Genomic DNA, 25061 nt, shown 5'->3' on the forward strand with positions numbered 1-25061 from the left:
GAGGTCCTGCCGGGTATTTGTAGTAGGTTTCAATCGCCTCTGACAGCCTCGTAACATGTTATGAAGGCACCAAAACTACTTTGTAAACGTTCATGTGGTTGTTAAATTCGAATTCAGCTCGAAAAAGTGGCCTAGAAACATGTCAAACTCGAAAAAGTGAACCGAGGTCACCAAAGGTCAATGACCTGACCTGACCTTCAGGTGACCTTGACACCCACCCTAATGCATGGGGGCAACATCATATCACATGTTTGAACGCTTGAAACTACGAAAAGACTGCAAACGCGCTGCTAATGCGAGCCGACATACGCTGAATCGCGGTTCCGGCCAAACATGGTCTCGAAAAGTAGGTCACAGGTCAAAGGTTATTTGCGTCAGGGTCATGAAATTTTCAGGGTAGGTTTAAAATTGACCAACGTGAGGGTACTAAAAGTTACGTCGTGATCGGCCGCTTTTTACGCGAGTTATTCGCGAAAAACCGAGGGGAGTCCGTTCGACCCCCCCCCCCTAAAGGGCGAGGGTTAACTCACAGTCCGAACTCCGAACAAGTTCGGTCTTGTTTGTGGATTTGTCGGAGCATCACCTAAATCTAGTAGAGATGATGGAGGGAAACTAGGCTTTTAAGGAGGGAAGGGAGTCGGTGACGGTCAGGGGCACTACAAGCAGAGCAGTCATAAGCTGGTGACAGGGCTGACATACCATGTTTTGATAGCATGACTGAAACAGACTTTTTGGGTAGCCAGGAAATCGCATGCGAGAGCCTATTGAAATTCTTACATCGGCCTTTATATGCACCAGTCGTATACAGGTGCGGGATTTGGCATACGATTTCCAGACAATCGAAAGACTGTTTGGAGCCAACGAAGGAAGGAATGAGTGAGTACTAAGTTGAAAGCATTAATTTGGTTCAAAACAGGGCCTCGTCTAAGGAATTTTCACTGGGGGGCCAGAGCCTGAAGGAGCCAAACCTAGGGTACCCCCAAATCCTGTTTTCTCACCGGATTTAGACCACTTATTTTTCATCACAGCCCTGACACCATGATTTTTTTTTTTGAAACTAAAGAAAAAATAATAGGCCATCCGACCCATGCTTTTATATTAGTTTGAAGCCTCCTCACATTGCCCCACCAGACAGTAATAATCACACTTATCGGTGAGACAGACCACCAATCTGCGCCTACGTACGAACACCACGGGATCCTGCTTCATTACAATTAGAAGCAGGCCGTAGGGTGAATAGGTCAAAAACGCCCCCAGTAAGCGCGAAACCTTCTGACACTCAACCCAACCCAGATTACTCAAACCTTTGGGCACCATTATGTAGCTCATTCTTTTTACTACGCTTTGAGACCAAGAAAAGACACTTGCGTGTGGTATTTAACCCCAAAAAAAGGTTTCCGCATACCCTTACAAAAGGGCGTTTTGCCCCACACCCTGGGTAATACGCCCACACCCATGTGCAAAGCGCCCCACCCCATCCATCAACAGAGAAAATGATGAACATGGCAGAACTTGACGTCATTCTGACGTCATTTGTGGTCAACCTATCATAGCCTTTGGAATAAAATGTTGTTGCAATGTGTACCTAAAATGGATGCCCGGAGGAGTCCTGAAAGTTTGGCGACGATATCTGCAGTCGTTTAGGATGTATCAGCAAAAAAGGACAGGGAGAGGCCTTTTCGGCCCCGACCTACAGGGCGCTACCCTGCACTCTCACCACCGTGCAAAACGCCCCCCTTTCAGAAAACTGGGGGCGTCTTGCCCCATGCATCGAGTAGGCGTCTTTCCCCATCCACTCCATTTCCGGTCAACAAAATATTGACAAAAAACGCGCCACTAACGCCACAGCATAATAAATTCAACAGAATGACAATAAAACGCAGTTTTGAGTGATGTGCACAATAGCAAGTTTTGTGAAATAAAGAGGGCATCAAAAGCTTAGGAATCTTCTGTAAAAACAACAAAAACAACACCCAAAACCAACCGCAGCACCTACCCACGCTGCTCCCCAAGACGCAGAACCGGAAATAGAGAACTGTGGTAACCACGTGTGTCGCCGGCCGGCACGGGAGTTCCCGGCGCAGACCGATTCGCGCGCCGACTTGTGACGTCGCTACCCCGCCCCGGCGCTGGGGGGGCGGCCCAGGACGTGTCTGTTCGTGAACTTTGTCCCATCACGATGCGACCGCGTGGCTGCGGCCTGCGCTGCCGCAGTGCGTCGGCCAGTGACCAATCCGCGCTCCGATCGGCAGCCACGTGGTGTCCGAGTGCTTCTGCGCATGTCTGGGCCCGGCCCGCTGCGTCGGGCCGCGCGCTCCCAGGGACTTCTGGCCGAGCTCTTGGCCCGAGCAGACGCGTCACGTCTGGCTCCGCGATTTGGCCCGTTCTGTCCGGGATTTATAACTTAGATTAGGCAGGGCATATTTGGCAAACTTGGATTCTCGTCTTTTCGTCACTCCACTGCATGATTCGCTGTTTTGGTTTTTGACTTCGTTTTGGTAATTTAAATATAACAACCCGCTCTTTTAATTAATTCTTTTACTTGGGGCCGTTTGGATCGAACTGATTGAATTTTTGGAACACGCACCAGGTTGATATTCTCCATTTCTGATTACCGTAAAATCCAGTCACTGATATGTGGTGAACTGCCCCACAGCACCACATATTGGTGACCCCGACGTGATTCTTGTTCGATTTTCCATACTTCCGGGTTGTCGCCTCCGCTCATTCCCGAATCAATTATTTTATATTATTCCCCCACATGGATTGCTATTCCGTCGCTCCACAGTGGCTTCTGCGCCACTTTTCCATGATGGTTTCTGTGCCATCTCTCCGCCGTGTGATTAGTTAGTCATTTATCTTCTCGGTGATTTTATTTCGGCGTTCCATTGGCTCTTTTAGATTTTGCACTCGGTGTTTTAAATTTTAATTGTTCAGTGCATTGCAAACACCGGCTATACTTTAACGATCATGACGAACGAGGGCACGATGGAACCCGCTCATGCTGAGCCGGTCCATCATGTGTCGATCAAGCCGCCGGTTTTTATGGACACCGCGGTTGACGGCTGGTTTGCTATTATGGACGCCCAATTTAACATTGCCAAAATCACCAACTCGCAGACCAAATTCTACCACGTTCTCTCTGCCCTGCCTCCGGAAACCATCTCGCACATTCCGCGTGCTGTCTTGAGCAACAAAAATTTCTCTGAGCTACAGACAGCCGTCACTGACATGTACGAAAAGACAAAGCCAGAGATGTTTGAGAAACTGATCAGCAAAACGCGTCTGACGGGCCGACCCTCACTCTTTCTAAGCGAACTCAGAGAGGTGGCCGACAAGGTTGGTGTCGGAGACGATCTCGTTCGGCACAAATTTATCCAGTCGCTACCCACAGGCATTGCTACGGCCCTGGCTTCTCAGCGCGAGCTCTCACTGTCGCAGTTGGGCAAACTCGCGGACGAGCTGATCCCTCTTGTGCAAAACTCAGCTGCTAACATGGTTCACTGTCAGGATCAGGACCCACAGTCTGACTCACAGGCGTTCCTGGTGGCTCAGCAGCACCCAAGGTACCACAGGGCCACTCAGCCGCAGAGCCGAGCCGCCACACACTCCCCTGCTCGTGATGCTCGTGATTCAAGAGCTTCTCTCGGTCTCACGCCGTTCCACCCTGACCAGAAGCCGAAAGTATGCCGTGCTCACCTGTTTTTCGGCAGCAGAGCACGCACTTGCAAGCCATGGTGTCACTGGCCCGACAAAGCTGCTGATCTGACCATGCAACCGTCCTCACGAGCTGCATCTCCCTCCCGTGCAGCCTCAGAGTCGGGAAACGAGAGGAGCAGGCCGTAAACGCAGCCCTCGGCCTGCCGCTCCTTAGGGTCACAGCCAAGGTGAATGATCAGCCCCTGAAATTCATCGTGGATACTGGCGCTGGTGTATCCCTGGTTCCACCCTCCTATGTGAATGGAACTCTAATTCACCCGTCCGCTGTTTCGATCACGACTGCCAGCGGGCAGCCACTGCGCGTGCATGGCGAGGCCACTCTCGATATTGTCCTCCCCACACTCAGACGCAGTTACACATGGACATTTGTAGTGGCTGAAGTGACAGAGCCACTACTCGGTAACGATTTTCTCGCTCACAACTCGTTGGTTGTCGATTGTGGTTCCCAAGTTCTCCGCGACTCCACCACTCTGCTCTCTGCCCGGTGTACCGACGACCGGGGAGTCTGTTCATTTGGTGATAAATGATCTCGCTCAGGTGCCTGAGGCAGTACGGCCCATCCTAGAGGATCACCCCGCTGTTCTCAGCCCTAACCAGCCTGACTACACCGACTCGCCAATCAAAACCACTCACTTCATCGACACCGGCAGCGCTCCACCCACGTTCGCCAGCCCACGCAAGCTGCCGCCCGACAAACTAACCGCAGCAAAGCAAGCACTCGATGTGCTGCTCAAAACAGGAGTGATTCGTCCGTCTAGGTCCCCGTGGGCCTCACCCATCCACATGGTTCCGAAGAGTACTCCTGGTGAGTGGCGTGTCACCGGTGATTACCGTGCGCTCAACGCCGTAACCAAACCGGATCGCTACCCACTGCCGCACATTCAGAGCCTCTCAACCAAGCTCCACAACGCTCAGTGGTTCAGCAAAATCGATCTGCTCCGTGCATATCACCAGGTGCCTATGAACCCCGCTGACTCAGAGAAGACGGCCGTCACCACGCCCTTCGGCTTGTACGAATACGCCTTCATTCCAATGGGGCTTCGCAACGCAGGTGCCACATTCCAGAGGGTCATGGACGGCATCTTCCAAGACGTGCCGTGCGTGTTCGTCTATCTCGACGATATTCTGGTATTTTCCGAGAACCAGGAGCAGCATGAGAAAGATCTGCGCCTCGTGTTCAGCGAGCTGGCTGAGCACAAGCTTCGCATCTCACTGGAGAAATGCGAGTTCATGAAGAAGTCACTCATTTTCCTCGGTCATGACGTCACCAGCACAGGTGTCACACCCAAGGCCAGAGTGAAGGAGATTCTGGACCTCCCTCTACCGCATGACTCAGAGTCACTGCGTCGCTATCTGGGACTCATCGGCTTCTACCGGCGTATGATTCCGCGATTCGCCGATGTCACGTTCCACCTGACCGAACTGATTCGACTCAATCCAAAAAGCAAAGAACTGACGTGGACAGAGGAACAGACTCAGGCGTTCAGTGACAGTAAAGCGGCGCTGGCTGGCGCCTGCACTCTGCCACACCCAGTGCCACACTGCGAGCAGTACGAGCTCGTTACTGACGCATCACAAGTCGCGGTGGGTGCCGCGCTCCATCAGATTGTGGACGGAGTACCCGTTCCCATTGGCTTCTTCTCACGGAAGCTCAGTCAGGCCCAACAGAAGTACGCCGCGTATGACAGAGAGCTACTCGCGGCTTATCTGGCCACACTCCATTTTCGTGACATGATCGAAGGCCGCCACGTTACCCTGCGAACAGACCACAAGCCACTCGTGCGCGCTTTTCACAGCCCGCACACTGCTAAGTCTGACCGCCAACAGCGCCACTGGTGTGTCGTCACGGAATACATCACGGAGGTCTCGTACATTCGTGGCAGTGACAACGTGGTGGCGGACTGCCTCAGTCGCCCGGTAAATGCAGTGTCCCTCGATGCATGTGACCTCCATTTTATCGCGGCGGCTCAGAAACAGGAAAAGGAGAGAGACACCGACAGTGCCGATTCAGAGCACCAGGATTCCGAGTCAGGTCCAGGATCGCGCTCAAATCCACAGGACACCTCCCGATTGGAGCCAGTAACACTGTCTGGCGACATCACAGTCCTGTGTGAAAACACTGGACCACATCCACGCCCGTACGTACCAGAGGCGTGCAGGCGCGCCGTGTTTGATCGTTTCCACGGCCTGTCACACCCGGGTAGGAAAGGCACCACCCGTCTCATCAGCTCTCGCTATTTCTGGCATGATATGCGCCGTGACACTGCGCGATGGGTGAAGGAGTGTGAAGCATGCCAGGAAGCCAAGGTGCACAGGCACACTCGTTCTCCGCCCGGTCGATTTGATGTGCCCTCGCAGCGGTTCGAAACTGTACATATAGACATAGTCGGGCCGCTGCCCCCGTCAGTACCCCACGGGCACCCCTTCACCGCGCCATTTCGTTATTTGTTGACATGCATCGATCGCGCCACGCGTTGGGTCGAGGCCGTGCCGTTGGTCTCGATCACCGCGGAAAGTGTGGCCTCTGCTTTCCTCGACACTTGGGTGTCCCGGTTCGGAGTGCCACTGCATATAGTCACGGACCGCGGTTCCCAATTCGAATCAGAACTGTTTTCACACTTGTCTTCAATGATAGGTTTCCATCGCCTCCGAACCACTGCTTATCATCCGACGTGCAATGGAATGGTGGAACGGGTCCACCGAACGCTCAAAGCCGCGATCAGGGCGCGCAGGCAAGAGTGGCTGCGCGCGCTACCCGTCGTTTTGCTAGGTTTGAGAGCCATGCCAGCAGAGTCGGGTTTTTCGGCATTCACTGCCGTCACAGGCGCGCAGGTGCTGTTTCCCCGCTGCGCCGTCGAGAAGGTCCCCGTCGGGACAAAGTACGTCCAAGAACTGGCAAAGCGTATGTCAGAAATCGATTTCGTCACGCTCTCACAGGGCTCGAACCACGTCCGCACACCACCGACGCACGTGCCACCCGATCTCATGACATGCACACACGTGTGGGTACGCGTTGACCGCGTGCGGCACTCTCTGGAGTCCCCGTACCGCGGCCCCATGCGAGTCATCAGACGCAGCCCTAAAGTGTTCACGTTGGAGCTGCCGACTGGCGCCCACGACACTGTAAGCGTCGACAGACTCAAACCAGCACACATGCCGCCACCTGAGGACACGCTTGGTCCGAGCAGTACCGAGCCTACGGCTCCGGAGCAGCAGCCGTCACCGTCGACCTCGCTCGGGCCCCTCGCCACTGGGGCGCCCGACGAGCCGACACAGACGCCGACGACTACAAGACCGTCCAGCAAGAGGACTTCAAGATCTGGAGTGACGTCTTCCACATCTCCGGACGAGGACGACAAGCCGTCCGCGGCTGCGCCGGTGCACACCCGCAGCGGCCGCCGCGTGCAGTTCCGGCCGCAACCAGACTTCCGATACTTTTAAGTGCGCCCGCGTACGTGCGTTCGAGGACGATCCTGTTCGCGTGGCGCCGACAGTGAAGTGATAACTGCGTCGCGCGGTGTAGTGATTCTTGCGTCGCGCAGGACCGTGCAGTGACAATTGCGTTGCGCCGTACCGTGTAGTGATTATTGCGTCGCGCAGTGAAGTGTCGATCGCGTCGCGCACCGAGTGATGTGAAAAGTGATTGTTTTGGCTTATCGTGTATGCGCTCCGCGCTGAGGCGGTGAGTACTGTGGTAACCACGTGTGTCGCCGGCCGGCACGGGAGTTCCCGGCGCAGACCGATTCGCGCGCCGACTTGTGACGTCGCTACCCCGCCCCGGCGCTGGGGGGGCGGCCCAGGACGTGTCTGTTCGTGAACTTTGTCCCATCACGATGCGACCGCGTGGCTGCGGCCTGCGCTGCCGCAGTGCGTCGGCCAGTGACCAATCCGCGCTCCGATCGGCAGCCACGTGGTGTCCGAGTGCTTCTGCGCATGTCTGGGCCCGGCCCGCTGCGTCGGGCCGCGCGCTCCCAGGGACTTCTGGCCGAGCTCTTGGCCCGAGCAGACGCGTCACGTCTGGCTCCGCGATTTGGCCCGTTCTGTCCGGGATTTATAACTTAGATTAGGCAGGGCATATTTGGCAAACTTGGATTCTCGTCTTTTCGTCACTCCACTGCATGATTCGCTGTTTTGGTTTTTGACTTCGTTTTGGTAATTTAAATATAACAACCCGCTCTTTTAATTAATTCTTTTACTTGGGGCCGTTTGGATCGAACTGATTGAATTTTTGGAACACGCACCAGGTTGATATTCTCCATTTCTGATTACCGTAAAATCCAGTCACTGATATGTGGTGAACTGCCCCACAGCACCACAGAACTACGTAAACAAGCAGCTGACTGTTCTGAAAGACAGGATAAAACACCTATCCGCCGATAAGATCTACGATTTTTTAGGGGAGGCGTTTAACCCAAGGGTGCGTTTTCCCCACAGTTACCCTAACCAGTCGAAGTCAGTGAGGGGACCGGCCGTGCGCGGCCATGTGCATACGTAAAACTTTGGGCTCTAAATTCTACCATAGATCAGGAATTGCGCGGTCGGAGGATAGAGGGCAGGGCCAACGCAACAAGCTCTGCTTAGCGGGGGCTCTGTCCTTGTGAATCCTTCCATTCAAAAGATTCGTACTAAATTTATAAAAAAGAATATCCGAGACACGGAATTGGGCGCCTGAAAAGACGACAAGTAACATATTGCTGAGCGACAAAAATGGTTAAGGTCAGGTAAACAAAATAAACAATTGATAACAGGCCTAAGTAATCGGGTAGGTACCAATGTGCTCACATTGCATCCATGTTTCGTTTACACATTTGTTTTATGTGCACTGACGCCTTGAACTAAAAATTCGTTTGCCTTTTGGCTATTGCCGGCCCCCCCAGTAGTGACTTTTTGCCCTGACTGGGGGGGCCAGGCCGATGACTGCGGGGGTTTGGCCCCCCCCAGTTAACATGTTAGACGAGGCCTTGGTTCAAAATGATGATGCATATAACTTAGTTATTTAAATCTAAATATCTTATGACGAGAGCGATTGGCATTTTTGGTATGCAGTGTTATTCATTGAAAACAGGTTGGAGCGTTTAAGTCTTTAATTTAGTGGTCGCCGCTTACTAATCATGCGGCATACACGCCGCACATAACCGCCAATGCCGCAACACAGCTTAGATTTCGAAGTTTTAAGTCATTTAGTCTCACCCGGAAAAGTTTCCTTGAAGCAGGGCCTCGGCTAACATGTTAACTTCTGGGGCAAATGCCCCAGTAGAGTCGAGGAATGCCCCAGTAGTGGTCAGGCTTTGCCCAACCTCCACCAAATGCGAATATATCCGTATTAACGTACATTCTTTCATTCGGGAGCGGTTGAATAGGGGAAGCGGGGGTAGCACCGCCATGTGGGAAACACCGTCATCCTCTCTATCGGCAAAACTCTGAATTGTAAATGTAAACACCCGCCATTTCGGTGTCCGAACGGAAACGGGACGCCGTGAGGTAGGTTTCGCTAAGATTTATTTGATTTTGAGATCGCAATTGCCCATTTTGTGAATTTCAAACCATCGTTGTAATCATTTGGCATGTTTTAGCAGCAAGTAAGTGGTCATTTCAAGTCAAAATGCCTTGATTTTTACGTTAAATTTGAGGGCACGAAGTGCTCTTCCTTGAGAAAGGAATTACAGAAGAATCGCGCCCCGGCTTGTTTCCCGTCGGGCGTTGTCGGTCCATGACTGTGTGTGGGGTAACACCGCCATGCTCGGCGGTGCTACCCCAAGGGGTGGCAAAATGGATAAAGCCGCAATGATGATCCACTCAGCTCGGAGAAGAGCTTAAGTTAGGCCGCAAACGTCGTCTGTTTTTTAACCTTACGTTTGACTTCACTGGATGTTTCGAAATAAACGTGAATTTGTCATGCTTTGTATGCATATTGTCCGCAACAAACAGTCTGATCTGTGACAAACTAACAACGAACTCTTGTGTGTCTTATATGAGTTTGAGTTACTATTTCAGACAGCAGTAACGCTTCCAAGGGTGGCTGTCACCGTAAGGCCGATCTGTTGATAACATCGCCATCAGTGGCGGTGCTAACCGCACATTTTTTGGAGGACGGAAAATGCAGGACTTGTTTTCAATGTCTTAGCGAAATTTTATAATGGAGCGCTGGAAACTATGCCAACATGTAGGAAAACATTCCTACTTTCACATGAATGCAAAAGAGCTTCGTTTTTACTACGCATATCAGCTCGGTGAGCAGAAATGCTTAAGGTGGCGGTGCTCCCCCCGCTTCCCCTACGTTTGTGGCAAGAAATCAGGGGCGGTGGAAGAGGGTGCAGCACAGTGTGCAGCTGCACCCTCAATTTCCATCTAAATACATAGGCGTGCATTGGCAAACATATCTTTTTGCACCCCATAATCCATCTTCGTTCGAAAGAGCGTCAAAAATAATGACGAAATTACTTCGGCAACTTTTTTGGTCAGGTCAAAGGTCAGGTCATGGTGATGGCCAAATTTCGCCGATTTTCAGGTCGAATGTCGACAGTTTACAAGATGCCGACGCATAACTCGGGAACCAATTAGAGCGACAGCACCGCGAAAAAGCGCATTTGATAGCCGTATTAGCAATTAGCATGCTTTCTGGTTATTTCTCTTGGATTTGACCTAACGTCAACGGTTTTGCCTGCAAGGGGCAAAAACTACCAAAATAGACGATTTTTTCGGGAACAGTTCTTCTGCAATAACTTTTGACTCATGTCTTGCATGAGCTTTCTTTTACCGACATCGTGTTCCTCTCGTCAAGACGCATCAAATTAACTACAATTTGACCTTGAAGGTCAACTTGAAAATTCGACCTCAGGTCAAGGTCATGATCTGACCGGAAATTGTCATGTTGCATATCAGTCGATCTGCATCGTCGAGCCAAACAACAACTAAGGCATTTTCATCGCTCTAGCATGCCTTTTTCAAAAGTTATTCGCGAAAAACTGTTAGCTGCCATTCGTGAACTGAGATGACCTCTGGGGCATAAACAAGGGTCACGGGTGCTATTTTTATGTTCAGTGTGTCAAAGTCACGTACAGTGTTTTATAGTGTTTAGAATGACTTTCGTCCAAAAGAGGTGGTTTTGAATTTTCTCCCATTGACTTATAATAGAGGTCGCAAAATTGAGCTGACCTTGGGTCACCGCTATGAAAATTCCGAGATAAAAATTGTGTACATGCTGTTGCCCTTATCTTATCAATCGCTGAAAGTTGCAAAGCGATCGGTCACTCGGTGTAGCTACGGCATACATTGAAACATTTTATGAGGTGAGGTCACTTAAAGTGAACTGGTGACCTGATCTTGAATGACCTTGGTCTGAAATTTTTGCAACACGTGTAGAATTGATGGATGATGGAGCGCTGCCATTTTTTTAGATATCCGCGAAAAACCGCAGGAAAAACCGCTGGTGTTCAACCCCCCCCCCCCCCCCCCCCAGCAGGGCACTAACACACTTTGACGCTTTGCCCCAGTAGTCAAAATTCCTTAGCCGAGGCCCTGCCTTGAAGTCAAAGTATTTGTAAAGGAATGGAGCTACCGCGACCCTGTTAGTAAGCGTTACTTATGGTTACTATGGAGCGTTATTTATTATGGGTTACACGGTTTACACTTTACAGTTAACAAAGCCTTGCTATGGAGGAAGCTATGGAGTTATCATTTGACCTTTGCAGCCATCATCTTATTCATCACAGATAAGTGCCACCCAGCTGATCGAAAGTAAAAATCACCACCATGCAGACAGGTAGGTAATATAGGTACGGCAGTAGCGGCGGAACACCTTCAATCAAGGGGGGCACTGCCGACTTTTGGTCCCATTCTTTCCATGCAACGCCATACACTGTGGCAACGCCCATAGGGCTAATGTTAACCCTCGCACGACCAGGCCATTTCTCATAACACGAACGACCAGGGGGGGGGGGTGTTACGACCCCCCCTGGCGTTTCGAGACGGAAGGTCGTAGAGCTTAGCGGAAAAAACCAACGGATTGCTCTCAACGAGATCTCGCGATTGGTGGTATATTTTTTGGTCCTAGGTCAACATTTGACCTACTTTTGACCGGTCAAAGGTCAAATTTTCGGAAAAATAGACTTTTTTTAACTTTCCGCGGCGATTGCGGCAAAACGGTGGGAGATATCGACTTGAAACCTTCACTATCGTGTTCCTTGATCAATTCTCTATCGTTTGGTATGTATTTCGTTTCCCTAGCTCTAAAAATGGCGCGTTGGGAGCGCCGGAAGTCGGCAAGGTCACAGTCGGCGGCAGAAATTCGAAAAATCAAAATTTAAATTTTTGAAATCTGATTGTATTTTTGGATTTGGAAGGTCCATTTGCTCCTTATAGAAGCTAATATTGCTGCATATTCCCATTGAGGTGACAAGAATTAGCAAAATAGTGGTTCGGGCACTTTTCAAAAATAGTACCGGACGCTGTTCCTCTTATGACGTCATAACTCCGTGACCTGACCTGACCCGGTCAATTTTTTTGCACCACACGATAGCCAATGCTTGCCCCAACATGCATGGGAAGTTTCATCATGATCCATCAAACAATGTGGGTATCACCGGCAGAAAACCTAGGGATTCGGCGCACACGTTTGGTAACTGTCGGCCGGAGGCGGTACCTCTTATGACGTCATAACTCCGTGACCTGACATGACCCGATCAATTTTTTTTCAGCAAAAGATGCGCAAAGGTTGCCCCAGAGGGTATTGAAAATTTCAGCCCGCTACGACAAGCCGTTTAGCGTGCACTTCGAAAAAACCTCAGGGGGGGTTGATACAACCCCCCCCCCCTAGGCGTTCTAGGGTTAAAATACCAAAATCAAAGGGGGGCACGGTGCCCCGGTGCCCTCCCCGTTCCGCCGCCTATGAGTAACAGAATCTTCCCAGCCAGCAATTTTACTCCGGGCCCAAGCAGGCTAAAGTGCGGATTGCCCGAAATTTTTAGTCGGGCTAATGGCGGCTAAAGTCGGCTAGGGCTTGGGCTAAAGTCGGCGTATGACACAAAAACGCCGACTAAAGCCCATGCTCCGCCGGAGGTATGCCCGCTCTGCGAGCTCCGGACAGGCGTAGTTTAGCCCTGGTTGTTCGACGATTGGAGGTAGCCCGATGTAAGCCCGAGCAAAACGTGACTGGCGTAGAAATGCGCATGCGTGAACAGCCGATCAAGTACGGCTAAACTCCGGCTTTACTCCAGTTAGCCAAAGGAGACAGCCAGCTTGATCAGCCCGCGCTCCGCCCAAGTTGAGCCTGCTTTGGATGCGCGGGCGGATGTCGGGCTGAGCTGCAGCTGGCCACACTCGGGCATAGCTGCGGCATGCCCAAGCTCAGCCCAAGTAAAAAATGCATTGGTTTTGATCGAAGTGGGCAAACCCAAGCTAAGCCCAAGCCGCCCGACGTTTGCCCTAGTTTAGCCCAAGCGAATTGCTGGGTGGGTTGGGATGAGTAGGTAAATAGTAAATACCTACCGTAATTTTAACAGTCGTTTTGAACATGATGGCCTCAGCCCTCAGGTGCCCTCAATGACCCGTAGACCCTGAGAGGTCAACTTGGCGTTTTTACTCATTGTCGCCTTTCTATAGCTCAAGGTATTTAAAAACATGCTCTATCGCTCAGCAACTGGTGAGCTGATCGCAGGGCCTCGTCTAACATGTTAACTGGGGGGGGGGGGGGGCAATTGCCTCCCCAGTCGAGCGGATTGCCCCCCCCCCCCACCCCAGTGGCCAACATTTGCCCCCCAGTCAAAACGTGAACTTCTCACAAAATTACCTTCCCTGCAATACGTTTTTGTTAGGAGTCTTACATGGATTTAACGAGAAACATTATTTGTTAAAAAAAAAACTATTCATACCTACTCCATGACTACGGGAAAAGCCAGAGTTTTATGATCTATAGAGCTGAGTACCTACTGTGATTCTGTGATTTTGCTACTGTGATTCAAGTAGCAAATTGTCAATTGGCAGCTGACCAGTGACCCAACTAGTGTTTGCGCCCCCCCCCCCCCACTCAATCAAACGCCCAACATGGATAAGTATGCTTAGGTATCACTGTCTGGTGGGGCAATGTGAGGGGGTAACACATTAATCTTAACTCTCGCCCGTATTGGTGTTTTTCCAGCCGCGAACGTATAGGGAGGGAGGGGGGGGGGGGCGTTGGACCTTGCCCCTTGCCGTTTCGCCCCTGATCGAGCTAGAGCTTCGCGGAGAAAACCACCGTGCTGCCCGTCACGAGAGGAAGCCGATGATACCTCATTTTAAGGTCGTAAGTCATCGGTTGACCTTCCAGGTCAGGTCAATGACCCAAAAGTCGGGAAACTCGCGGGACTTATTCCAACGTCGTAAAGGGTGGCTGTTATTTTTTGTCGGGGTGCTGATCACGAATATCATGTTAGTTATGATCATAGATAATGTCTTCATGCATTTAGGCCAGGTCGGGTAGGGTCAGATCAGGTCAACCAGTAAGGGTTTTGCCGGGTATTCGTAGTAGGTGGCAACCGCCTCTGGCTCTGACAGCTTCAAAACATGTTACGAAGGCACCAAAACTACTTCGTAAATGTTCAAATGGTTGCTAAATTCGAATTCAGCTCCAAAAACTGGCCTAGAATCATGTAAAACTCGAAAAAGTGAACCGAAGTCATCAAAGGTCAATGACCTGACCAGACCTCCCGGTGACCTTGACGCCCACCTTAATGCATGGGAGCAATATCATATTCCATGTTTGAACGCTTGAAACCACGAAAAGACTGTAAACGCGCGGCTAATGCGAGCCGACATACCTACGCCAAATCGCGATTCCGGTCAAATATGGTCTCGAAAAGTAGGTCACAGGTCAAAGGTCATTACGGTCAGGGTCATGACATTTTCAGAGTAGGTGTAAAATTGACTAACGCGAGGGTACTGAAAGTTTCGTCGCGGTCAGCCGCTTTTACGTGAGCTATTCTTGAAAAACCGAGGGGGTCCGTTCGACCCTCCTCCCTATATGAGCATGGCTCGGATTGCCTTTTTTTGTTTTTTGTTTTAAAAAATCATGGTCTCAGCCCTCAGGTGTGACGAAAAATAAGTGGCCTAAATCCGTTGAGAAAACAGGATTTGGGGGTACCCTAGGTTTGGGTCCTTCAGTCTCTGCCCCCCCCCCCCCCCAGTGAAAATTCCTTAGACGAGGCCCTGGCTGATCGAGATGCTAGCGCAAGCAGGCACCAGTCCATTGTTAGGTATGCGATTTCACCAGCCGTTTTGAAATTTGAATATGGTGACTGGTGACCTCAGGTGACCTCAGTGGCCCTGAGAGGCCAACTTGCCGTTTAGGCGCCTATTGCAGCCATCCTGTAACTCAGAAACTGCTGGGCCCTGTTTCACCGGTGATAGCAGCAAGCTACTATCAAATTGCGCGAGCTGACGTAATGTGATGACGTCATACTGCTGACGTAAGGGGCAATTCTGGCGCACGATTGCCGCAATATTGTTTTACGTCATCAGCTAAATGTTCGAAGTTAATGTCCAAATTTTTCCTAAACCCAACTTCTTTTAAATACATCATATTGAAAAAATATATATCAAAAATATATATACTATCATGACTGCGTAAACTCTTACTTTTAGTCTCATACGTCACTTAATGCCGCCGCCAAGGTCGCGGCAATCGTGCGCCGGAACTACCCATTACGACAACAGTATGGCGTCACGACATGACGTCAGCTCGCGAAACGTGATAGCAGCTTGCTGCTATCACCGGTGAAACAGGGGCCCGTTTCACCGGTGATAGCAGCAAGCTGCTATCACGTTTCGCGAGCTGACGTCATGTCGTGACGCCATACTGTTGTCGTAATGGGTAGTTCCGGCGCACGATTGCCGCGACCTTGGCGGCGGCATTAAGTGACGTATGAGCCTAAAAGTAAGAGTTTACGCAGTCATGATAGTATATATATTTTTGATATATATTTTTTCAATATGATGTATTTAAAAGAAATTGGGTTTAGGAAAAATTTGGACATAAACTTCGAACATTTAGCTGATGACGTAAAACAATATTGCGGCAATCGTGCGCCAGAATTGCCCCTTACGTCAGCAGTATGACGTCATCACATTACGTCAGCTCGCGCAATTTGAGAGCAGCGTGCTGCTATCACCGGTGAAACAGGGCCCAGAACTTAAGGTCGACCAATCTATTCACCGTATGGATGATGATGTAAATAATAAACCAAATTATTACAAATGCATTCAAATATATTCAAAAAGACACACAAAGCTTTCGGTTCATGGAACCTTGATCACTGTGCAAATGAGTATAACAATCGCTGTAACCGTCTAAAAATTCACGGTCGTCAAGTTAGATGTAAGTGAATCCTAATCTATAATCTAAGATTCGGAATCAGGTGAGCCCCTACGATTTGGACCAAACTTGGTCAGTGGATAGTACGTAACGTCCTGATTACGATGCACCTAAAATCTAAGCTCGGCCCGCCATATTTACGAAGTTACGGATGTTTGAATTTCAAGGTCATTCGGGAGAGCCCCTACGATTTCCGTCAAAATTTGTGTACGGACACTCTAGATGCTCCTCATTACGAATATCACAAAATTTAAGCTCGGCCCGCCATATTTACGAAGTAACGGAGGTTTGAATTTCAAGGTCATTTGGGTGAGCCCCTGCGATTTCCGTCAAAATTGGTATACGGACATATTACATCCTCCTCATTACAAATATCATAAAAGTAAAGCTCGGCCTAGTAAAGCTAGTAAGTAAAGCTGTCATGGATACTCAACTATTCACCGTATGTCATGTCAAGTGCCGTTTCAAATGTGGTGACCTCATGTGACCTCGGTGACTTTGAGCGGTCAACCGGACGTTTTCTACCACTTCAGCCATTGTCGAAATCAGCAATTGCTGGGCCGATCGGGACAAAGATGCCACTAGTCGATGCGCTGTATGCGACTTCATCACTCATCAGCTGCTTTGCCTACAGTAGAGTCGATCACCTGGCACTAGAGAGCCAATCGCCAGGTGGAGGGCCGCTCTTGCCCCCCCCCCCCCTCCGATGGTTCGCTTTATCGAAAACTGAAAAGACCCATGCCCGGCATTGATGTTAAAATGCGGTATTTCGTTGGATCTTGCATCCGTTTATTGCTAGGGTGATGACCAGAACACAAGTAATGGCGAACAGACACAGTATGGGGCGCACGCGGGGCGCGGGAGGAGCCGGCAGAAGATGAGCGCCCTCCTTCGACCGCAGCCCGGCGCCCGGCACTATACAAACAGGCACGCGAAGCGGCGGGACAGCGGCGGCGCTCCACGACGGAGCCACACCGCGTCACCAGCGCACTTCGCGACAGTCAGCTCCGTGGATCTGAAACGGAACAGTGGGACGGTTAGCTAGGTTCAGGGCATTAGAACTCGTTACTTCAAGTCACATGCAGCGATTGAATTGGCGTTATATTTACAATGCAGCCGTATTCAAGTAGGTATGGTCAACTTGAAATAGGCATTACATCACGTTAGCACTATGGAGTTCGTTTGGTTTGCGGTTATTGAAATGCACATCAATCCATCCAATACCGAGCTCCAGCGCTGTGTGAAGCATTAGATATTAATTTCTAAGTTCCCCATTTCCACGTACCATAAGCGGTAATCAGTCGTCGTTCGGGGGTCTGTCGGCATTTCAGGCCTTCTCCTGGTTGGCGGTCTCGGCTGAGACTGTGGACGTGGTGTCGGCGGCGGCCGGCTTGCTCTTGCCGTCGTCGTCGGGGCTGATGCAGACCCACGGCATGTGCTTGCGCAGGGCGGCCCGGTAGCGCGGGTGGCTCAGCGCGTACACCAGCGGGTTGTACGTGCTCACCGCCTTGGCGAAGAGGGCCGGCAGCGCCGAGACGAGCGGCGTCACCAGCATGGGGTCGCCGGAGATGCCGATGGCCACCACGACGCAGTAGGGCGTCCAGCAGAGCGCCCACACGGTGATGTTGACCAGGGCCACCTTGGCGATGCGGATCTCGGCCGACTGCTTGTCCTGGTCGGCGTTGCTGCGCAGCGTCGAGACGTTCATCTTCTTGGCCTGCTCCTTCAGCGCCTTCTCGTGCTGGAACACGGCGTTGACGATGTGGTAGTAGAAGAAGCAGATGAGCAGGATGGGGAAGATGTAGAAGCCGACGATGCAGAACCAGATGTAGGCGGTGTTGATGACGCCCGTGTCGAAGTAGTCGAACGTGCACGAGTCCAGGATGCCCTCCGGCACGTAGGCGCCGATGCCGAAGAAGGGCAGCAGCGTGAAGGCCATGGTGTACGCCCAGACGAAGATCATGATGGCCAGGGCCTTGCCGACGGTGAGCGGCGCGGCGTTGAAGGACTGGACGATGACGCGGTAGCGATCCCAGCTGATGGCGACCAGAGAGCAGATGCTGGCCAGGCCGCTGACGGCTCCCAGGAAGCCGCACACCTCGCAGACGCGGGGGCCCAGCTGCCAGGCGCCGCCCATGAAGGCGTTGTAGATGAAGGCGGTGTGGTTGGTAAGCGTCATGACCAGGTCGGAGAGCGTCAGGTTGATGACCAGCATGTTGGACGGCGTGCGCAGAGTCCTGTCCTTCAGGAACAGGTACAGCGCCGTGAGGTTGCCGAACAGCGAGACCACGACTGAAACGGAGACGCGGGATCGAGCGGGGAGGGTCAGTTCAGCGCTGACAAATGGCTCGAAACATCCCATGGAGATGTCAGCCACGAGCTAAATGCAATGACAATAAGGCACCGTAAGTAGAGTCAAAGCGTACCGAATACGATAAATGTAACCAACCACTAAAATATCGAATTGCCTAGCTTTCCATTGGCTGCTCTAATATCGTCTGCCGAATATCTGGCTATAACGACAGAACTGCATAGTTAAAACTTCTCCGAAGCCCCGCGGTGTGCGAATTAGCCTGATATTTCTTCAAGTCCTAGCAGATGACTCACAGAGGACGATGTAGACCATGCCGAGCATGTAGTGCCAGAGCGGGTTGACGGGGGCGAAGTTATACCAGTGCTTGGGGATGATCTCAAGCATGTCGGCAGGTGCAGTGTCAGGCACCCGGGCGTTGGGGTCGAACATCCAGCCGAACTTTTCATCGCGGGCGGACACCGCGAAAGCCTGGGGATCACGTGGGATGTCACGGGGGCTGGTCACCATTGTGAGCAGTCACGGGTCACAGGATAGGGGAGGCGTTGTTTTACGGCAAATAGGAATAAAGAAGTAAGAATACAAGGCAAACACTTTATCTTAGATAAAACATTAATTTGAGCTATGCATATACGTTTTCATTTCTTTGCCGCCTTCTCACAACCTCTGTCTAAGCTTCATGAACTTATCCTGGTTTGCTTATGTTGTGCTAAAAAGAGGAAAGAGCAAGAAAACATTGCAGTTTCTATGACCAAGAGAAATAGATGCAGCCCGGCTGGCGTTAGCTGAATCCCCAGCCGTCCAAGGTACCGGTGCTGGCGGACCCGCCCCCTTACCGCTGCGTGGACGCTCTCCATCCTGTCGTCACCGGGTCTCAACTGAGCACTGCTCGCATGCCACTGGCTGTCTGGCGCCTTTCGTCGCCACCACCCCGTTTATATAGTGCCCAGTTACCCTGAGGGGCTTCGCTCCGACCTTGTTCAGATACATCATACTGCTTCCCTGTGCTGCGCTTCTGTCGGCGGAAGGACCGGCCTCCGCGACACTCAGCATTCGTGCTGAGCTTCAGGCTCCGAGGGAAAGCAATTGTAACTTTTCTGAAAATTCAAATGTTTAAAAAGTCCAACGTAAACGTTTAAAACTGTTCGACCTGCATGAGCTCAACGCCCACCGGGCTCTTATTTCGATAACTTTGATCGTTGATGATCAGTTAAAATCTATTTTTATTTACAATCAGTTAAAATTTATTTTGGCTGACGACATTGCGATTGTCGGATACGCCAGAATCAAGACTTTCAAGTTTCTCATTGATATCTGAGCATCTGTTTACACTTACACCAGTATAACGCCTTTTGGGGCGACTAACGGAGCAAGGGAGAGGGTGGGCCTTGCACGTGCGAAATTGCGAGGCGGTACTTCCAACTGACTTGTGCACGGCACCCTACTAACCGGTCTCTAGCGATGTGCCAAATTTGGGCACAATCGGCCCAGCCGTTCTCGAGATCTGGAAGCGGCACCCTGCACGTGCGCACGTGCAGAATGGGTCCCAACTGACTTGTGCACGGCACCCTACTAACCAGTAACCGGTCCCTAACTGTGTACCAAATTTGAGCGCAATCGGTCCAGCCGTTCTCGAGATCTGGAAACGACCCCTGCACGTGCGCACGTGCAGCAGCACCCCAACTCTGGCACATGAATATGCAGTGCCTAGTGGGTGCCTACCTACATGCCAACTTTCAGCGCAATCGGCCAAGTAGTTACCGAGATATTGCAACAATTATAAAACTGACACCTCTTCGAAGGGGTCACCCACATGCATCGGGAATAGATCAATACTTGGTAGAAGGAATGAAGCTACCCTGCAAAAATTACCGCGTGTAAATCGGTCAAATGGTCGCTGAGATATAAGCCTCGCAAAAGCGTCCGCACGGCCGGCCGGCCGGCCGCTCATACTCAGAAATTTCCGTTAATCTAAGGAAAGACTCCGCTCGCTTCGCTCGCTCCGTAATTATTTTTAGTCGGGTATAAGGTATATTTCTTCTTGCTCTTCGAAGTTTCTTTATTTTATTTATACTAATATTTCTACTAATTGACGTAATGACATGATGTGGAGATGGAATTAAATTGATGAAATACTAGGACTTACTCCACAAGGAGATCGAATGGGTCGGAGCGCTTTCAATATGTATTATACATATCGTCGTCAGCGAATCAATAACGGGTCGAATCGAATCGAGTCTTCGATACCCGACTCGATTCGACCCGTTATTGATTCGCTGACGACGATATGTATAATACATATTGAAAGCGCTCCGACCCATTCGATCTCCTTGTGGAGTAAGTCCTAGTATTTCATCAATTTCTACTAATATAATGGACCGGAAATTCGGTTCTATTCGTGTCGATCATTTAACCTTCCAGGCGGTGGGGGGGGGGCATTTTTTTGCCCCCCCCCCCTTTTGTTTTTTCAATATATCTCGAGAACCGCTGCGCCGATCGTCACCAAACTTTCAGTACCCTCCCGGGAGCAGCTAGCGCACATGGAGATCAAAAATTTTTCCAAAGGCTATGATAGGTTGGCCGCTAATGACGTCAGAGTGACGTCATTTTTGCCATTTTCGACCCAAAAAAAGGTTTCGCGGGAAGAGCTGTCAGGCCTACAGCTTCAGAGATACAGAAAAATCTTTCAACATAAAAGATATAGAATCAAAAGGGCTACAAAACTGCTATTTCGGTTTTTCGAATTTTTTTATTTTGACCCCCAAAAATAAAAAAAGATTTTTTGAATATAATAGCCAAAAAATCCTAAAAGTTTTTTGAATTTCGAAAAACCGGAATATATGTGATAGTCCCTACCACCTTCTATCTACATACCACCAAATTTGAGATCGCTACCTCTTTTTTTGGCCAAGTTATAGCGAAAAAACTGTTCAAAATTGATGACGTCAAATTTTCAAACTCAATTTTTTAGAAATTTTAGACCTCGTAGCGCAAAACAAAGACCACCATTAGACTCCCCGTGACGAGCTGCATCGAATCGATACCCATTTTATGCAAAAATATCAACTTTGAAATTTGACCTTTTTTGACCTGACCTTGACCTGACCTCCACCAGAAAGTGACCTTAACCGTACCTGATGGTCTTATAACCAAAACCATTGAGCTGGAAATGAAAAACTGGCCATAAAACATGCATCGCATAACCTTAGTAAAGTTGGGCTCATGTGGTGACCCTTGGTGACCTTTGGTGACCTAACCTGTGACCTGACCTGGTATGACCAGTGACCTCTAATAGCAACATATGTACTAGACAACTGACGCCTTATCGCTGATTTCCGACAAAATGCGTTTTACTCGGTGTTATAGCGCTTTCCCTAGAAGCCCCGTGAACGGTGAAACATTTTATCTTTGACCTGACCTGTGACGTCATCGGTGACCCCGAGGTCAATGCAATTTGGTTTCCTTCGACAAATTTGACAGGGCTATCGAACGCCGTTTGAATTTTCCGGATCCGTCCAGTAGTTTCGGAGATACGGGGGGAATGCCCCCCCCCCCACCGCGCGGAAGGTGGCTGGTAGGCCCACCGCCTGCTTAACCCGCGCACCGACGGGGGGGCGGATATCCGCCCCCCCCCCCTGAGGTTTTTCGCGAATAGCGGGAAAACCGCGGCGCGTAGCGCCGCGAAATTTGGTATGACTATAACCTCATCAATTTTACACATGGTGTGCAAGTTTGAACCTCCTACCTTTTAAGGTCAGGTCACCAGGTCACTTTGAATGACCCAACCTCAAGTCTTTTTTTGCAACTTTGTCACCGTGGCCAGAGCTGCAGTAGATGTCGGAGGCCTTTGAAAGTCGCAGGATATTATAAGGTCATTAGTAGCTACAATTTGTATATCTCGGAATTTTGATATCGGTGACCTAAGGTCAGGTCAATTTCGCGACCTCCCCATTATAAGTCAATGGGGGAAAAATCAACTCCCTGTTTTTACCACTAAAACGGGTCGGAATGGCCCCATATACCATACATGACTTCATATACGATCAACCTTCACTACCTTGAGGTCTGTTTTGCTGTTGGGCAGCTGTGAGGTCATGTGACGTCATCAAAGGTCACCAAAGGTTTTTGGCCACTAACTCCGTACAGGAACAAGATACAGACGCGTGGATGGTCTCATTGTGTTCAGCTCGTCAAGACGCATCGAATGATATACATGATGACCTCGAGGTCACGTGACCTGAGGTCAACCTTTGACCTTGACCTTTCGAGGTCAACATATATATCATTCGATGCGGATTGACGAGAGGATCACGATGATGCCCTTAGTTTGTTCCTATCTTGACTAATTCGAAAGTTATTCGAGAAAAACTCTCTCCATATCTAGCGCCGCCATTTTGACTTTTTCGACCCCTGTGACGTCATCTTTGACCTGACCTGAAAATGACCTTTGTAAAAATTGTAGATCTTGGCTGTGCGTATCCGATGCCGTTTACCGCTTGTCGCTATCTTGCTTCGTTCTCGAGATCTCAGGGGGGGCGGTCATCCGCCCCCCCCCCGTCGGTGCGAAGTTGGCGCAGACCCCCGTTGGTGCGCGGGTTAAGACCCTACCTAATAAGAAAGTCGTGCAGCATCGCATTTAGGTTGATAGGGGAAAGTGGGGTAATTTGAGCATGGAGGTAAGATGATCCATGCGGATTTCTCGGCTTCTATGACTTAAATTTATACCGTTTTTGCCATCCAAATGGACATAAGTGGACAACTGGACAGGACGTGCAGGGATCACTAGTATTGAGCTCGTCCGTTTTTCGCCAGAAGGCGTTTTACAGCTGAATATAGCCAGCAACATGTCGGGTACCGTATAGGTAACATGGCCCATATAAGGCATGGCACATGTGACAGTTCGCTGCTAATGACCTGAGTGACATGAGTGACCCACGACAGTACCCATGGGACTATCCGTGTGCCATGCTCCACGTGAGCTGTCCTTGCCCGTGTTCGCGGAAGGGGCACTGGCAACTGAGAGGGTCTCTCCCGCTGACGTACCCAAGGAAGCCCACCCTCTCCGATCCGTTTTGGGCACCACAATCCTGTTATCACCCAGTGCCGAGCACAGGGGTGGGGGGAGGGGTGGGGGGAGACGGAGAAACGAGGAGAAGGAAAACGAGAAGACGGGAGACGGGAGACGAAGACGGAAGACGGGCAGATGGAGATGGCACATCGCAAACGAAGACGACACACAGAGAGATAGAGAGAGAGAGAGAGAGAGAGAGAGAGAGAGAGAGAGAGAGAGAGAGAGAGAGAGAGAGAGAGAGAGAGAGAGAGAGAGAGAGAGAGAGAGAGAGAGAGAGAGAGAGAGAGAGAGAGAGAGAGAGAGAGAGAGAGAGAGAGAGAGAGAGAGAGAGAGAGAGGCGAGAAGGAGACGACATACGAATGGCTTGGGAGACCGGAGACGGAATCAGTGTCAATGGAAACGAGAGAGAAATTAAAATACAGATACAGTAAGTAGGTACAGGAAACTGTTAGTGTTGTGTCAGAGCGGCAGACGGGGTGTCAGAAGAAGTGCTGGGTGACAGGAACTGTAAGTCTCATAGGCTGCTTGCAATTGTTGCTATTTATCAGCCACTGTGGATGATTAATATTTGTTTGCTCGTGTCAATGTTCGAAGACAGATCCATTCCGACAATTTATCCTCTATCCTTCATCATTTACTCCCTGCTTAACCCGCGCGGGGCTGGGGTCTCCAGCCGAACGCGCGGGGCTGGGGGGGGGGGTAAATTTTACCCCCCCTGTTATCTCCCGAACTAATGGTCCGATTTGGAAAATTCAAACGCCAATCGAAAGCTCTCATCACGAACTACTAAAAACATGTACTTAATTTAAAGTTTGAGGTCAAGGTCAAGGTCAGGTCAAGGGTACAAATTGCAAGTTTCTACAGTATCGGCCTTGCACCGTAGTTGCCGAAGAATGGAGTCATGGACTGAGACTGATCGGCCAAAACGTGTTCTTAGGCTACCAAGACAATATTCGTTGCATACAATATCATTCAGAGGTCAAGGTCAAGGTCAGGTCAGGTCAGGTCAGGTCAACAAAAAACAAAATATAGAAAAGGGCATGTGCGACACATGTTTTATGGGTCATTTTACTCATAGAATTCAATAGGCACACTCAATAAGTGATATGGACCACCTCTGGATGAATTTCAGGTCGAGGTCAGGTCAAGGTCAGGTCAAGTGAGGTCAAATTTTGAAGTTGGTTGTTAAGGCCTAAAAAGGTGTCTATCTGATGCAGTTTTTCACGGCGAATCGAATGGTGCTATTTTTGTTTTCGTACGAGGTCTAGAACTTCCAAAAAAGTCATTTTCAAAAAAAATGTGTGTCGTGACGTCATAAAATTTTGAATAACTCCCACATTTTTTAACCGATTCTTCTAAAATTTGGTATGTAGGTGCACATAGACCACTTCTCTGACATATATTCCGGTTTTTTCGATAGACTCAAAATTTTGGATTTTATAATGATTTTCCCAAAAAAGTCAGTTTTTTGAAAACATTTAGGCCAAAATCCAAAATTTTCAAAAAACCGAGATAGCCATTTGATAGACAAAGTAAAATTACGTATAACATTTTTGTTACGTCTTGATTCCTTTAAAAATGAAGATGTTAGCGGCGTTTGAACTTTTGCCGTT

At 50.0% G+C, this 25061-nt stretch overlaps 1 protein-coding gene across 1 annotated transcript; it reads right to left on the bottom strand.

The window, feature by feature from the left end:
* Window positions 1-16833: 16833 nt before the first annotated feature.
* LOC122365401 (compound eye opsin BCRH2-like) lies at window positions 16834-19728 on the bottom strand. The gene is made up of 4 exons (XM_043336575.1): window positions 19214-19728; window positions 18674-18848; window positions 17352-18358; window positions 16834-17081 (listed from the first exon to the last, which is right to left on the bottom strand). The coding sequence occupies exons 1-3, from the start codon at window positions 19232-19234 to the stop codon at window positions 17394-17396; spliced, it is 1161 nt and encodes a 386-aa protein (XP_043192510.1). The 5' UTR covers window positions 19235-19728; the 3' UTR covers window positions 16834-17081; window positions 17352-17393.
* Window positions 19729-25061: the final 5333 nt, after the last annotated feature.

The sequence above is a fragment of the Amphibalanus amphitrite genome, unplaced genomic scaffold, assembly GCF_019059575.1.
Source record: "Amphibalanus amphitrite isolate SeventyFive unplaced genomic scaffold, NRLGWU_Aamphi_draft 000737F_arrow, whole genome shotgun sequence".
NCBI lineage: Eukaryota > Metazoa > Arthropoda > Thecostraca > Balanomorpha > Balanidae > Amphibalanus > Amphibalanus amphitrite.

Excerpts from the sequence above, each read along its gene's own strand:
- LOC122365401 (XM_043336575.1), bottom strand. The coding sequence starts at position 19,234 with ATGGAGAGCGTCCACGCAGCG. Across the intron at positions 18,849-19,213 it reads TGGAGAGCGTCCACGCAGCG|GCTTTCGCGGTGTCCGCCCG; the intron begins GTAAGGGGGCGG and ends CGTGATCCCCAG. Across the intron at positions 18,359-18,673 it reads CATGGTCTACATCGTCCTCT|TCGTGGTCTCGCTGTTCGGC; the intron begins GTGAGTCATCTG and ends TCTCCGTTTCAG.